Raw genomic sequence first — 16,699 nt, 5'->3', positions numbered from 1 at the left:
GAGGATTAGCCCTTCGTCAAAGCAAGTCAAGGAATTATGGAATAATTTGGATATATCAACAAAGTTGAAATGGTAAATTGGCCACCGTAACGATTACAAAAGCTGACGTTTTGAGCGTTAGCCCTTCGCTCTGACGAAGGGCTAACGCTCGAAATGTCAGCTTTTGTAATCGTTATGGTGGCCAATTTATCATTTCAACTTTGTTGATATATCCAAATTATTTCGTTACCCCCATCAACGCAGCCCCAAACAGTTTCTTTCGAAACTGTCTGCCTTTATTCAAGGAATGATGGGTTGTGTGTGTTTTATATACAAAGAGATAGAGCTATGCAATCGGTGGGTACATGTACCTCTGCCAATCTCCTCTATTGCATGAATTGTATTTATTGCAAAAAGTTATACATTGACAAAACAGGAAGATGATTAGGTGACTGATTCAAAAAAACACCTTCAGAGCGTAGAGAAAAAAGACAAAAACACAACCAAACCAGTCGCAAGATACTTGGCAGTCTGTAGCTTTTCTCTACATCTATGCAGCATGGAAAGCGGCAAAACACTAGAACAAAAATTTATTTTTTAAATTGGTAACCTTAATCCTCTCAATATCACAAATGTTTTTCATTGAACTAATTTATTCTTGTGCCTTTTCACACTACTATTCACATCATCCAGTGGCAAATCCAGACTTTGAGCTAAGGAAGGCCCAGTTTTTTTGTGTGTGTATACCTGTCTGCCTTCCTTCTGTGATTATTTTTTTATCCAAAATAAGGGATTGTGGGGGAGTCTGGATCCCAGGCCACTCTCCTAGATCTGCCACTGTTATCAACCAAGTTACATTCAAAATATATTGGTACATAGGTACATACAAAGGGTCTTAAATAGTAAAAAAAATGTAGCAAAAATAGATTCTAAATGATTGAAAAAAACTGTAAGTTACAAGTTGCACTTTTCTTTTGCAAGGCTTATATCACACATCATTGTCATCCTCCACTGCTGCTGAAATGTTCCAAAAGAATAAAAGAAACTGCTTTGCTTTGCATCATACTACTTGAATATCATTTTCTTGTAAAACTGAAGTTCAACAATGCTCTCTTTAATGTCATCTAGGGCTCTGCATTTAAAAGCAAATTATTGATTAGATTTGCTATTTGATTCAAAATGGTGAATGTTAGTTCTATTTTAAAAAGAACAAAAATGGGGGAGAAAAAAAAAATAAACAGAAGCATCCTTTCTCCATAATTATTAGTAACAATCAGTAGTAGACAAATCATTAAAATACTTCATTGCTGTTTTTGTACTGCCAACCCTTCAATTGTGTTTCATCTAATCTGAAAAAGGCAATCTTTTGGATACTTCTCAACGCTTCGCGGCTCGTAATAACTTCACACCGCTTCGCGGCTCATAAAAACTACTTGCTGCTTCATGGCTCGTCAAAACACAGAGAAGAAAGGAGTAAGCAATGCCTCTGGGACCAGGGTGTGGGGTATTGGGCAGTTTTACTTGGCCTTTTCCAAGCTCTTGGTCAAAGGAGACGAGGGATATATAATTATAATTATATCATGTTCATACTATAGTCCCCAAATATTTATTGTACCTGTGGTTTTCCTTTTTCTGGGGAACTTGTTTATAGACTTCAGGATACCATCTCCTTTTAGTGAGGAAACAATCAAACTACTTTAAATAATGAATATGAAGCACACACATTGATTGGTTTTTACCTATGATGTACTGGACAACAGACAAATTGATAACATTACCAACAATGTTGTGCTTTGTTATCATGATAATATAAAATAAATGGATTCCATGTTGCCATGCATCTGCGCAGTCCGAGACCATAGAAGCTGTCAAGATGTGGTGAGAGCCATGCCCTAGTTCTTTGTTGTTGCCACATTTTGACATCATCTGTGATCTAGTGATGAACAGATACAGGGCAACATGGCATCTATTTGTTCATCATAACTTTACAATTGGTCCATTGTCAGCATTCAGTATTTATTTAACTCTTTAACTCCCAGGATGTGATTGCAAATTCTCCCCTCTAGCTCGCTGCAAAACATTTCCTTGTAAATAAGTTGCAAGAGTTTGGTGTTCGATCAAGATGTGAACCTCTACCTGATAACTTTATGTATTCTCATTACCTGTTTGCTGGATAATGTATGGATATCATAGGAAGAAGTTACATTTTAATCATTACTGAGAAATTAAAGAGTTAACATGAAATTAAAAAGAGACAGCATGGCCAAGTGGTCAGTGTGTCAGACTCGCAATCCACTGCTCCCGGGTTTGAGTCCCACCCTGACCACGATTTGTTTCATGGTAGCTCCAAGTTCAAATCCTCTGGCCGTTCTTGTAAATAGCCAACTGGTTTGGCTCCGGCCAGCTGGGATTCTTGAATTATTTGTTTGATCGAGGGCCACTAGTTCATCAGTTGAATTACTGTCGTGTTACTCTCCTTAAATAAAGTTGTTGTTATCATTATTATTATTATTATTATTATTATTATAAAAATGGTTATGAGTAGAGTGAAAGGGTTGTGAACCTTACAGACTTCACAAAAATACTATCCTAAATCTAAAAATCTACCATGATTGCAACTACAGGATTGAAAGCAAAATTATTAAATAACAATCAAAATATAAATTGATTGAACTAAAACTACAACATTATAAAATCAGCCTGGTATAAAAATCAAATTAAATTATGGTACACAGAAGATTGAAAATTCATAAAAGTATGATCATAAAATTTCAGTTCACCAACCTGCAGAGTTCTTTCACCGTGCTGACATCTACAATTCTGTAATGTAGGTGATCCATAAACTGAGGCATGTACTTGTCCAAGAACTTTTTATCTGCATGCACACTGTTTCCGGCAAGTTGACACTGCTTAGGTTGAGTGTACTGTTTTACAAACTCCAGAAAAGTTTTTTCTGCCTCTGAAAGGCTGATTTTGGATGCTTTAACGGCAGCTGTTAAACCTGACTTGATGAGTGACAGATTTGAAATGTGAAGAAGAAAGAAAAAATAACATATCATTGAGTGAAGCGCATCTCTTTTCAGTAAAAATAACTCTACCAACTAGCTTTTACTTTAATTGGTTTAACAATGACCAGATTGCGAAAATTAACTTTTGCTTGTCTCAAATGTGACCCCAATATGTAAATATATCATGTTGTGCATTAAGCAAATAAAATCTGCTTAAATTTCAGTTACATACCTTGAAGTATTTTCATACAAAATTAAATGGCTTACAGGGCTGGACACTAACAGTAGCCCACTAGCCACAGACTAGTAGAAATTCAGTTTTGGCAAGTGGTTTTCAATTTCCACCAGCCAGTTTGGCTAGTAAACAAACTGAAATTGTTGTAACATCTAAGTTGTCACTAGCCACTTGGCTAGTAGGTTGAAAAGTTAGTGTCGCGCCCTAGCTTACTTGGTGGATATAGGAGTTACATTTTCTACTAGTTCTGTTATTGCTTTAAATAGTTGTTCACTCTGGGGCAAACCAATTTTTTTCTGCCACAGCAATTATTTTTCAATTTGCTTAAAAAATTCATTGACCATACTTGTCAGAGCGACACAGAGAGCTTGGAGTTAATTTATAACATGGCTTCCTTCTAGTCTCTCCATGTTTTTACTAACATATTGTATTTTGTTACAGCAAATGAGTTTATCTTATACAGAAAATTCAGTACAATGCTTCTTTACTTTTAATTAATAAAAGCTACATGTACATGTCAAAATGACAGCTTTTCGTACAGTCACTGTTGTTTCCCATGTGCTTTTACCTCTCCATGATGTTTGACACACCACTTATCCATGGCCTCTAAGACTGAGTTTGGTTGATGAATTACTAAGTCAGGAGCCTATAATAAAAAAAAATGTAAAATTTATACCAAAAACAAATTTGCAGTTAACGTGCAAAGATAATTTTTTTGTTCCTCTTTGATCTGTGTACCAATATATATATATAATTATTCATTTCATTTAATTGTGAGTTCCTCTACAGGAACAAAGAACCTTTTGAATTTGCTCTTCTCCCAACATGTGGCCATCTAGCTCAGTTGGTAGAAGCACACAACTACTGGTACAGTAAAAACCTGCATACAAGAACACCCATTTTCAGGGTTCAGGCTGATGGGGTTCTTATATATTGGGTATTTTAGGTGAAATCAGCCTGAAAGTGTTCTCAAGTGTTCTTAATTTTTTACTTCTAAAAAAAATGTAAGGGATTTACTAACTATAGATGATGAAATACATAACTTATAATTGTAATTATAAGACTTTTAATTCCAAATACAGTTGTTGTACATTTGCTATACTCTGCAAGTGAAATTGCTAGCATTTATACAGAGATCTTAGTGCAATACCACAGTAAAGCTATAGACACTGTTTTGTTCTATTAAGCTGAAAAGGGAAGAGTTTTTATATATAAGAACAATTTTTGATTTTCAGGCTGAATGTATTCTTATAATTATATAGGCTCCTTTTTTAACCAAATTTCAGCCTGGGTGTAATCTTAATCCACATGTTCTTGTATGCGGGTTTTTACTGTAGTACAGTACAGCTCAAAAGTAAGTTGACAGTCTCGGCCTAATATTCAATATGCGAAGCTATCATGAATCAAGAATCGAGATTTGAGACACGTATTGAGAATCAAGGATTGAAAATCAAGATACTTGAAGAATTTTTCAGGGATCTCAATCTACAGTATCAAGAAAACTGTTTAATTATTGCACTCAAAACAATAGCGAAGGACACAGTGTTCCACACATGGCTTTTTCTATGTATCTCAAAAGCATGGGCTTAGTTCTTGTCAAAGCCTGAATTTTTTTTCAGGCCTTGCAGATAACCTGCATAGATCCTTTTTCATTTCTATTTTGTTCTTAGACATAATTATATTACCTCTGCCACAATGTTGAGGTTTTCATCTGTGATCAAGCATGCCATTTCTATAATATGACACTTGTCAATGTCAAGACCTAGAGGAAAGATGTTGAAGTTTTAGCTCCGTCCAACACCGCCCTCTCCAGTCTTCTCCACACAAATTAATCATCACAAGTGAAAAAAAAGAGGGCTAAAAAAAAAACTACATGTGCAACAGGATTTCTATTACATTGATCAAGTCTTTAAATTTTACAGTGACAGGTTGGGTAACTTAATTCTGAATAAGATTTTCCTAGAGGGAATTTTCTGGTTTATTAATTTAAAGCTATCCCCACAACTTCTCGGGGAAATTTTAATAAGGAGAAAGAGAGTTGATTGTGCTTCAATAAAGAAAAAAGAGAAAACTTTGACCCTTTCACCTTTAAAGAGTGATTTGCATCTAATTTCTCCTTACAATTTCACCCTTGAATCAAACAGTAAGGTCAGGAGAATAAAGAAAATGATCATCAACTATAGAAACCCTTGATTGTTCAAGAAATTCTCTTTGTCAGCACCTTAGAAAATATGTAGAGAACAGTATGGAGAATATGCATGCTGATGTTAGGGTGTTATATAATTACCTGTCATCTTGATGGTCAAACCAGCATCAGCAAGGTAGAGTTTAAGAGGGAATAAAACATAATTTTCAGCAAAACACAAAAACCACAACAACAAAACAAGACAATCTACCCTTGTTTTACTGATTCAAGAAAAAAACATTCTGAATCAATAAAAATTGTGTAGTAGACTACGAGGTTGACCTACATTTTGAAATACTTGAAATCTTTTATGGATAATGCATGAATTAGCAGCTTGCCCCTGGGACTCACCCCCAGGGCACCCACAGGAACCCAGGGGGTGGGTCCTAAGGGGGAAGCCACTGATTGATGCAAACAAAAAACCTCTTCAGTGCACTGATCACCAAAAAGTAGAGTAATATTTGAATGCAGTTCAGCTTAGATATAGGTTTTACTGTTCGCTTCTACAATCACTTTTCTTCACTGTTATTTACCAAGATTTCAAATCCCCTAACATATTTTTACCTTTCACTTTGCAGCTGATGCGAAATCACCAAAAACAAAATAAACCAATACTGGCAAGTCTATCAATTAACCGTAACGTTTGAATACAAGTTCGCTAAAACACAACTTTTAATATCCTCTCTAATAGTCCTTTACAGTCATTTTCCTTAACTGTAATTTGTTGAAATTCGAATGCCACAATCACTTTCGAACTGATAGGTTTCCAAAATCAAACAGTAATTAAATTAGATACAATGAATATATGAAGTTCATCATGCGTATTTAATACCGCAGTTCAAAATATATGAACTTCATATATTCATTGTATCTGATTTATCATCACGGGTTTATTACGAATCAACTTAACGGCCTGCTCCCAGTTGGCTTGTTAGCTCAATTGGTAGATCGCTGCACTAGTATCGCAGAGGTCAGTGGTTCGAATCCCGTACAGGCCTGTTTTTTTTTTTTTTTTTTTTTTTTTTTTTTTTTTTTTTTGGTCTGATTTTCGCTATTGCATAAACAGCGCTATTTACTGCGAAGGATCGTGCATCATACGTAGTAATTTAATAAATTAATGGTCCATCAACTGACCTCTAGATCGACCCACACGAGTCTTCGACTTTCCATCGTCATAGAAGTAGCTATTTTTCGCGAAAGCAGCTTGATTAAGTGACAGGATCTCCCTAAAACACTCCGGAATACGGTGCGTGAAGTAATCAGCGGGAAATTCATGGGGAAATGTCAATCTCCGCCAGGCGTCACTTGCAACGTGCTGCTACCCTGCAACTCAGGCTAGTTCTAGTTCCCACGGCCGAGACCAAACATCACCAGGCTGCCAAGCTGTAAAAGAATGTCTGGAATGTTTTCACAAGTGCCAAATCCTAAACCACAAGTCAAGACACAATATACAAGCGGATAATTCATTGTTTTCCACATTTCTGGCGTCCTATAGATGCCGAATACTTATCCTTTGTAACATTGTTTAAATGTCACTTGAAGAAGTTTCCCAGAGACCGAGTTCTGCGTCGTCGAAAGAGCACTTTTGTTCGAGCGAGAGAGAGGCTTCCTCTAGACTTACAGCACGCCTAGAACGCTCGGTCTATAGGCGATCGCGTGGAAAACATCGAGTAAACTATCATGATTCCTCTGGTTCAAGCCGCAGACGGGAACGGCATCAGGATTACGGCCAGAGCAATAATATGGAGAACGGAAATCAAAGAGGTCAGCGCGAGAACGAGTAAGTTTATTCTCTTTCTTTTGTTTTAGACAGATCGACTTGTTACCCCATAATGTGAGTTGTTATCAACAGATAAGCACACTAATTGATTAGCCCTAAGGATGTATTTTTCCCTGCCTGGGGTTTCACTTTCAATCAATGAAACTTTATTCCCCACAGAATTCACGTGATCGATCGCAAGTATATATCAAAGTCTTGTTTTATTTCGATGATGATTTATTTAGCCATTAAAGCTGAAAGTCGATCGAGCGTTTGTACAGATTTAAGCATCTTACACAGTTTGTTTGACAATGTTTATTTTCAAAACAATCGGTAATTTTTTTTTCGCCGTTATGTAACAACTTATCGATGGCCTTTGGCTGGGGTTTATGATGTTTATCAGAAATAAGTATTTAATCTGAACGAAATTGATCATCGATCGGGTCACGCTAACACTAAGGGTTCATTCTTGTGGCTATTAGTCACTTCCTGCTCTAAACAATCAACAATGCTTTATTGATGGCTGAGTTTTAACGCAGTAGGCGCACAGACAAGTCTGAACATATTAATTAATTAGCCTTTTCAATTATTGTAGTCTTTAGAAAGTGGTGGTCTATATTTTCACGAGGCCAAAAATATCCAAAATTGCTATTTTAAGATAAGTGGTTAAATTTATCACAAATGCACTTTTTGATCTTAAATTTTTTTTGTCTTTTTTTTTAATTGTCAGGATATTTTTTTGTTAGGTTGGCATAACATTATTTTTGTTAAAATGCATATACATTGGAGTATAGGGTCAAAGTATTCACAAAGAAAATCATTCCTGGCATATATCTGAACTGAATCAATCTTGATTGAAATAATTAGACCTTGAGATTTTTGTCTCAAATGTGAGATTTTTGTACACTTGTGAGGAAAAACATGTACCATGTTTGCTTGAGGTTAATTGGGAATCAACTTAGACTTCCCATATTACAGTGTGTGAAATTAAGTCAGTAATGAATATGTTGATGTGTATTCCTGTCCAATCTGTTGTCACACAAAATTGATACAAGTCAATTTTCAAGTTAATTTCTGTCTGATACATATTAACTTAGTTGCACAAACCAAAATTTTGACACTAAGGCCAGTGCCTTACTGTGGAGTGTATAAACCTGTTCATTGCTGTTCACCTTGCGTTTCAAGGGTGCTGCATTAAAATGTTAAACCCAGTATCAAACTAATGAGAATAGGAAATGATATTGGTATGAAGGGCAATCAAGTCTGAACAAGCCTATTGTCATCTGCCCATAAAGCATGACCCCTGTTCAGAAATAAATGCATTCCACACATGTTGTCGCAAGCATGGGGGATTCTGAGCAGGAAAATTCAGAACAGATTTCAAATTATGTACAAAATGTAAGTATTCTTGTACAGCATTTGACAATTCACTCGACAATAGAGATCGAATGAAATTGTGCTGGACATTGTTGTATAATTTTTACAGAAATATCTTTTCTGTGGGGTTCAACAAACAGCACAAAGTCCAATCTGATGAAGTAGTTCTTGAATTATCTATGTGCCTTTTATTTGCCAAACTAACATCTTGTCAGTGGAAAATTGCTTATTCTGAATGTAAGGATGTTGAACTTTCTTCTATTAATCTAACAATTGAAAATTAGAAAAACACACCATGTCAGTAATGAATGTGACTTGAGTGGTAAGCAAACTGTTAAGATGTTAGGTAGCTTGTGCACTTAGAATTCTAAATACTGCTGGCTGTGGTCAAAATTACTTCATCTATTTTAAATGTTATTTAAATGGTAAATGTATTGGAGCTTAGAGCTGTACAATTTGGGTAAGAAACACTTTAATTTATTGCTGTTTGTGTCCTGGTAAGTTAAATTATCCTGTACTTGCACAAAAGCTTATTGTTTTCTTGTTAGGTCAGCAGTTTGTATGTTTGTTGCATGGGCCTACACTCCCAGACCTGACAATGTCCACTCCTCAGGGCTCGACACTAACTTTTCAACTTACTAGCCAAGTGGCTAGTGACATCTTAGATTTTAGGACAATTTCAGTTTATTTACTAGCCAAACTGGCTAGTGGAAATCAAAAACCACTAGCCAAAACTGAACTTCTATTAGTCTAAGACTAGTGGGCTACCGTTAGTGTCCAGTCCTGCTCCTTCTCCTCCTTCTCCTCTTCCAAGGTTGTTAATTGCTAATCTGTTCATGCAATCTTGCAGACCAACACTGAGAGGGGCAAATGGGGGGAGGGGGAGGGGGATGAGGCTGTTGGTGTCCCAATAAATGTGTCTGGGAGTGTAGCTCATTGGTCAAGCTGTTTAAAGATTCTTACAACTATGAGGTGGGTGATGATGGCCCCCCTCTCTCTACAGTGTAACCCAATTTTCACAGCATGAAGCTTTTGGGAGTATCGTTACACCCACCAGATTAGATGCAAGTGTATTGAAGACCACTCCCCCCTCCATGTCACAGTGCCTCTCTCCATGAAGGAGTATAAATCTATTGAGGCAGTTTAACCAAAGAAAGCTGACAAAATGTTGGGGGGGGGGGAGTAACTATGAGCTGGACTTGCATCACTTCCAGGTGGCAGTACTGCAAAAACCAGAACAAGCTCTGGTAGGGTGGGTCATTATCGCCCTTAAGGTGACTTCAACACTTGTGTCACTGTCTTAAAAATTCATCTTGTAACTCTAGAAGTACTTATGATGTTTTCTGGTTCAGCAGGCCTTTGCCTTTGAGAGAAGCACCCCCCTTTTACGACCACAGGCAGGATGCCAGTCAACAGTTCTACAGAAAATCTGCAACTGGTGACATAAGAAAACACGGTCGGCCTCAGAGCTGGTACGGAGCTGAAACTCCGGAAAGAAAGTTCAAAGAGAGACCACAAAGCATCCATGAAATTTCACTGGATCGAAACAAACAGAAGAACAACTTTGTCCCTGGAAGTGACTACCACAGCTTCTCGTACGATACACGTTCATCGAAATCTGGTTATAAAAGTGCTGGCTCTAGAGACCGTAGAAGTAGACATTTTGAGTTGTCAAGATCGTTGTCGTCGAGTTTTAGTTCCCAAGTAGGGTCCTCCGCGGATGAGGGTGAAAGGGACCGTCATGGGGTGGACTCCGCGTATGACATGACAGAACGATCCCCATACGGGTCCCTCGTACTAAGGCGTTTTAGCCAATCAAGTTTAAGCTCCTCTAGCGCATCTTGGCAACAGTCCACGAACTCGTTGAGTCACCATGCCGTGAGAGGTCATGGGGGATCTGGGTCACAAGGCACCAGTTCCCCAGATAAGTTCCACAGGCACAGAGACCATCAGCGCCAGACAGTTCACAAAGAGGTTTTCTTAAAACAATCTCCTAAGATTTCCGAACATATTTCGACCACGAACGCAACCTTTATCTCTGCGGCACCAGTGACCCAGTATTCGGGTCACGCAATTCGCGTCAACGCTCGACCTCATCGGTCACACAATTCTCACGTTTACGTTCAAGGGACTCCTTACTCTTCCGGTCATCATGTCACGACATCCGTTCCAAATCGGTTATACAATCACAACGTCACGGACTCCGCCGACAACGTTTCGCAGGTGTACCCTTCTGTCACGCAAGTTTCGTCTGCACCTGCGCAATCGCCACGAAATTCTTGGACGCTAGATGATGAGGACGACGCCGGGCAACTGAGCCCGTCGGTGAAAGATTTAGCGAAACGTTTCAGCGGCGAATTTCTTCCGGAATCATTTGAGGAACTGCGCGAAATGAATGATAGAGAACGGAGGCGCGTAAAGGCTCAAACATGGCCAAAGTTTGCGTATGTCCATTCTCCGAAGGATCGCGTTGCCCACGGTGAACAAGATCACAGCCACGAAGTTGCACCGCCAAAACCCCCGTATCCACAGAGTATAGTAGAAGACATGGACACGAATGTGGAATCAAGAATCAACAGAAAAGAAGCCGACGGTTTATTACTAGCGCCTGATAAGAGTTACACTTTGACGGCGCATAGTCAGTGGAGTAACATGGACGGCTCTGTAAGCGCTGATATACTTGCCTCGCATCGCTTAAGTCTACAGGAGCTTATCAAGCTACATGAAGACGAAATAGCCAAGCATGCCAAAAGCGCCAAGGCAACCGCGCATGCCCAGATTTACCTGAAACGCCCCTTGAACGAAAAGGCGCAAAGCCCACAAACGTCACCGCGAGAGCTTTCAAGGGATGAGAACTGGGGCGGGTCATCTCCGACTTCTCACAAACAATTTTCAGTCGTTAATAGGGTTGTGGAGAGCAAGTCAGCGGTATCCCAGTATGATTCTGTCGAAAGGACGCCGATAAAGGTGTTTGAGGTCACCGATAAGGGCAGCACGCCATCTGTTAACTCAGAAATACGAGAGCGATCCCCGGTCAAAGCCAAAAGGCACCGGACAATCGGCGTTGTCGGGTTCCGACAACAGATTGATCGCATCTCCGAAGAAAAAGCCGAGAATAAACCGAAGCGTCACACAGCGATCGGGATTGTAAGCGTCAAGGCTGTGGAGACTTCAGAACGTCAGCTGGTTAAAGAGGAGACCTGTGTGGTAAGCCACACGGGGTATGGAATGAACAAAATTCAAGAGAAAGGGCTTGAAAGCTTGGACAGTGAACAGAGAAACAACGACGATGTGCTAAACCAAGATTCTCGACAAACTCATATGAGCATGAGGGTCAAAAAACGTAAAGAATTTGATAGGACGGGGAGAATTCTCTTGGAAGACGAAGACATCCACGATGAGGTTTTCGAGCGTACTGAAACATCTATACAATTCGTTCGTGCCGAAGGAGTCGTTCAAGTTCGACCGGAGTCCGAGCATAGCCGAGAGCTTAAGACAGCAAGACCTGACGAGCTCACGAAGGGCGAAGGATCGACTAGAATCGCAGTTGCTTCTCCGGAAAAACCAGGTCAACCTGTTGAGCCGATAAGCACCCAGGCTACGAGCTTACGGACCGACAGTCGCATGTGGAACGTTCCGGTTTCAGATCGTGCGCATAATTATCCCAAACCTTACACCATATCTAAGGCTGTACCAGTCGCGCAGGTTTCTCCAGTTAGTCCAGCTCTTGAACTGTCTTCCAGAGCTACTCTTACTAAGGATAATTTCACGGAACCTTTACCACTTTCTAAGTCTCAATCTGCTCGAGAAATGTACGAAACGAGACTTGCCTTGTGGAATTTGTATCCTCTCGATTCAAGCCCAGCTATACATTCGTCGGAAACCTCTGGAAATACACCCCTAGATGAGAAAATTGGAGTTGCAACCGAGCGAAATAATTTAGGATCAATAAAGCCTTTGGATGCACCGGAAAACAGAATGATACACGAAAATGAAACGAAGAACGAACCAAGTGGTTTAGCGAGGCCGAACCTGGAGGAATATTACTTGAATTTTATAGAGAAGTTAAAACACGAGAACAAAGACTTGATCGCGAAACACGAGGTAGAGAAGCGAGAATTGAGACAGAAATACGAGGAACAAAGAAAAGTGGCCAATGCTTATCAAAAGCTAGAAGACAGGTATAGACGTCGCGTGCATGAGCTACAGGAAGCTCTCGCCGGCTGCACGTGCCAAAGCCCATTTGTCAATCAAAATCACGCTAAAGTACCACAAAGGTGAGTCGTTAAAGTAAACACCGCACATCTTCCTAACTTGAGCTCATACACTGCTTAATGCGTCGTAACATTGGTATCTGAAGGAATCGTTTCATTGCAAGTTTACCTTGTGCTAGTTTGCTCCCATATCGAGGAGTTTACCCCGTCTATTACGGCAAGTTTACCCCAGCCTTTATCACTTCGTCTCCAACTCTTCGAATTAAGCACGGGGGCAAATTTGCTACGGCGTTCTCCATAAACCGTAATATTGGGCGAGTCACTTAAATCTGGTCCTATCTCTTTGAAGGAAATCTCTGGAAAGTTTCCCAGATATTTGGGAACGTAGTTCCATAATGGCCGCACCTCTGGGCTATGAATCGATCGGTCCAAGTTAGAAGCACAAACACTGTTAAGTGTTGTGCAGCAGAACACTTTATACTTCCAAAGCCTCTCTCCGCCCAAGGGTTTAAATGGGTACCAGCGAACTGTAAAGGCACCTCAATGAAATACGTGGGGGGGAGGGGAAGGGGGTGTAAACTGTGATGTGCCAGCTTCCCATCCGTGAAGATGGCAATTCTTCTTGACGGAATGTTAGTTTATTGCATATTGCTGCCTAGTGTTTAATTGGTTTACCTAAGCAATAGACCGCTGCCCTAAGAGGAGACAGGCATCAGTGGAGTATAGAGTCTTGTCTAAAAACACAACACCATGATCCGGTCGGGGCTCGACCCAGATCTCTCGCTCGATCTGGAGCATTATTCATCGGGCCACACGCCTCCTTCTTTCTGTACAAGAAGTAAACCTTTGTTTACTTATTTATTCATTTTACTTCTCTGCCTTTCAGAAGTGACAAGGACGGTGACAGGTCTATCGTCTCAAATATCAAAGGGTTAAAAACACTCGACGACCTGGAAGACTGGTCGAGCGAAAACTCAAAAGACAACAGTGCTTCTAGAAAGAACAACAACACTGAGAGTAGAAACAGTTTAATTAGTAGCTCGTCCGACATGACGGGTACCGCGTCCGCCTGGGACGAGCTCTATGATCGGCTTAGAGCCACAGGTGAGATTGATGTGGAGAACGGTACGCATGTCTGACGTAACAGTTCAGCGCCATTTTGGATTTAGGTAGTGCGGACGAGCTTGTTAACTTTCAAACACCCTCGTTCTAAGTGGTCAGCGAAAAATGGCGTTCCCTTGGCACCTGCCTTTGTTTACCAACGGTAACATATGGGGGTCAGATGTAAATGAGCAAGAGAACTGTGCGAATTTTTAGATGAAAATAATACAAATTTTGTTACGTTTAGTTGAATCTGCAGTCAACAAGGAGTTGCACTTGTCTGAGTTCTTGCGTTAACCAAGTTGATATTTCAGCCTAATAGACGAACAGGCTTAAAATGGAAACTTTCGTTCTCAGTAACTTTCTTTTAGTGAAATACTTTCATTTGGCAATTTTGGCGGGACATGTGGCATCCGTGGAGTGTGTAAAACTCGTCCTCGGGATAAGCTTCTTTCGCCCATTTTCTGGCGAGCTTGCACTGACTTATGGGATTGAAATATTGGGGTTAGTCTCTTGGTAAAAGTACCCTGTAGAGTGCCAAAAATTAAATTTTTTCTGGAGTAATGGTGTTAAATTACATGTGTTGCCGTTTGGTAAGCCTCTTATAAATCGGTTTTGATCCGTATCACACTATTAAGGTCAAATGAATCGTTTTAATGCTGGCAGATATTTTTCACTTGTGCGTCCCTCCATTTTTCTTGACCATTATCGTCTTCGAGCGCTTTGTTAAAAAAAAATTATGAAAAATCAACGGTGCTTCGTGGCCTATAGCAGTAGAAATCACTTTGTCACTCAGAATGTGTCATTTTCGGGACCAGTCGTTATTTAACGGGGGGGAGGTGAGGGATCATATGGTTTTCAGAGGGAACGGGGAATAGTGCGTCGTCCCCAACAGAGTATCAAGGGGATCTATAGGAAATTGACAACAAAGGGGGGGGGGGGGGTCAAAAGATTATTACAGAACCTTATGGGGGAACCCAGTAAATTTATCGTGACACAACTAAACCGACTCCCCCCTCCCCGCTCCCCCAGGGGGTAAATAATGAGGTTCTTTAGTGCTCGTTTCAAACGCTTTTAGAGGTTGCTAAAGTATATCCAAACAGGTATATGTAAGAAGTGGCCCGAGACTCTCATTTTAATTGTACTGATTATATGTCACTCGTTGTTTTACCTCATACTTTTACTCTGTCCGTCTCTTAGACCAGCGTGTCGTTTCAATACATTGATAAACTAAAAAATGGCGCCTATTTTGAAAATTAAGAGTTTATGATAGATTTCAGAATAATTCGCCAAATGCGAGTGCTGTAAATATCAGGTTAATCCAAAGAGCGGGAAAAGGTTTTGTAAAGCTGTAAGAGTCATCGACTTTCTTGGAGTGGAAAAAATTTGCAAGAGACTGGTATTCTGACCTCGTTGTCGTTCTGTTTGTGTGTTGGTTTTTTTTTTTCGTGGGAGGAGGAATCAGTTTTTAGTAGGAAAGAGGAGTGGTCCACTTTTGGCAACTCTTGGAGTCAACTCCAAGAAATTCCCCGAAGTTAAAGCCAAGTTTTGATTTCGTTTTCAGTTGAAATCTCCGAGACATTCTTTTATAATGTAACTCGAGTCGTGATGTTAAATATTCGCCGGATAGCGATGACATTTGTGGCAATGAATGCTGTTAAAGAATTACTTCATCTAAACGCTCGATTGCTGAATCAATATTGAATCAATGAATTAAGTAGGGCTAAACTATCACGCATGCGAAAGCTAAAGGGTATACCAATTGCCAGTCACTAAACCCGATGACTCAACTGAAAATGCCTTCACTGAGAAAGGTGAATGTCGAGAGACGAGTGCTCACATCCTTTACCGTGATTGATTGATTTTGTCTAATTGGAAGAATACGAGAAAACCAATGTACTTTCACACAGTAGTTTCCTTCGATGGGTTGTTCTGAACTAGACCGCGATATCTATTAAGAAAAACGGTAACCATACTATATGGCTGGAATACATGAGCGAGTTTTATTATTGTTTACGTCATTTTTGATCGCAAACTACAACAGAAAAATCTGGTACGCAAACGAGCTATTTGTACTTAACGTTTTGAACAAATTCAAACATGTTATGCATGTAGTTCTGAATCTTATTATCATGATCGACCACGATGGGCTCCAGTACAGTTCTAAAATCTAGGCAGACAAAAAGGCAGTCTGTTACTTCTACAGAGTTTTCTTCACTCGCCCATATATTAGCACATCTTATTTTGGCCGAAAATAAAGCGTCAGCCCAATTTCCGGACGAGGAGCATTGCAGCCCGGGTCGTAAAGAGCATCTACGCCAAACTGATTTGCTGGACCATAGCTGGTGCTGTGCCCGGCTAGACACATTCCGTGGCCAATATTCAATGTCGTTTTACAATCGCAGTTATCATCATCCATCAGAATGGACTTGACGCCATTCTGTTCACGATACATGAAGGAGTCTTGCTTGACGACTGGAGCTTTTCCCTGTAGAACCACTGGATCCCAGCCGTCCGCGTTGTTGACGACTTTGCCAGCGGGAGTGGTCACATGATCGTGGAAAGCCAACCAAGCCGCATGTGCAACAGCATTATGAGAATCAAATTTCCAAAGGTATTCGTTTCCTTGAGAGTCAATGGCAAGCATTTCAGTAGAGTCTTCCCTTGCCCAGGACGGAATTCGCCCGAAGCAGTATTCGCCATACGAGCTGCAAGAACCAAAGGGATAGGCTAATACATCTTTCTCATCAACAGGCCAAGGTGCATCTGCTGTCCACCACCAGAAAGCGAGCCAGTTTCCGCCATGTTTACAAGATGACGTTGGGCGTACCACTTCCTCGG

At 40.1% G+C, this 16,699-nt stretch overlaps 3 protein-coding genes across 7 annotated transcripts in view; 1 reads left to right on the top strand and 2 right to left on the bottom strand.

Annotated features, from left to right (window-relative positions):
• Nucleotides 1-366: 366 nt before the first annotated feature.
• The window catches only part of LOC111329752 (oligoribonuclease, mitochondrial), a 20,913-nt gene continuing 4,580 nt past the window's right edge, over nucleotides 367-16,699 (bottom strand). The window contains exons 2-8 of the mRNA XM_022934519.2: nucleotides 6,542-6,790; nucleotides 5,510-5,516; nucleotides 4,908-4,984; nucleotides 3,791-3,868; nucleotides 2,764-2,984; nucleotides 1,595-1,648; nucleotides 367-1,111 (exon numbers count right to left, since the gene is read on the bottom strand). Coding sequence (XP_022790254.1) covers nucleotides 1,045-1,111; nucleotides 1,595-1,648; nucleotides 2,764-2,984; nucleotides 3,791-3,868; nucleotides 4,908-4,984; nucleotides 5,510-5,516; nucleotides 6,542-6,682 — 645 coding nt within the window. The 5' untranslated portion in view covers nucleotides 6,683-6,790 and the 3' untranslated portion in view covers nucleotides 367-1,044. The remainder of the gene's footprint in view (nucleotides 1,112-1,594; nucleotides 1,649-2,763; nucleotides 2,985-3,790; nucleotides 3,869-4,907; nucleotides 4,985-5,509; nucleotides 5,517-6,541; nucleotides 6,791-16,699) is intronic.
• Nucleotides 6,790-14,422, top strand: LOC111329750 (uncharacterized). Of its 5 annotated transcripts, none has more exons than XM_022934515.2 (3): nucleotides 6,790-7,187; nucleotides 9,899-12,820; nucleotides 13,644-14,422. In XM_022934515.2, exons 1-3 carry the CDS (start codon nucleotides 6,937-6,939, stop codon nucleotides 13,894-13,896), a joined length of 3,426 nt encoding a protein of 1,141 aa, XP_022790250.2. In that variant the 5' UTR covers nucleotides 6,790-6,936; the 3' UTR covers nucleotides 13,897-14,422. The 5 variants fall into 5 exon arrangements, with proteins under 5 accessions (XP_022790250.2, XP_022790249.2, XP_022790251.2 ...); XM_022934514.2 differs by having other exon boundaries at nucleotides 9,896-12,820; XM_022934516.2 differs by lacking the exon at nucleotides 6,790-7,187 and adding an exon at nucleotides 8,475-8,564.
• The window catches only part of LOC111329751 (uncharacterized), a 7,205-nt gene continuing 6,344 nt past the window's right edge, over nucleotides 15,839-16,699 (bottom strand). Inside the window, exon 2 of the mRNA XM_022934518.2 lies at nucleotides 15,839-16,699. This exon is cut by the window's right edge and continues 2,370 nt beyond it. Within this exon, the coding sequence (XP_022790253.2) occupies nucleotides 16,098-16,699 (602 nt within the window). The 3' untranslated portion in view covers nucleotides 15,839-16,097.

This window comes from Stylophora pistillata, chromosome 7 (assembly GCF_964205215.1).
Source record: "Stylophora pistillata chromosome 7, jaStyPist1.2, whole genome shotgun sequence".
NCBI classification, from domain to species: Eukaryota; Metazoa; Cnidaria; class Anthozoa; order Scleractinia; family Pocilloporidae; genus Stylophora; species Stylophora pistillata.
The sequence above is the reverse complement of the archived record's forward strand: the minus strand, read 5'-3'. Positions and strand labels throughout refer to the sequence as shown.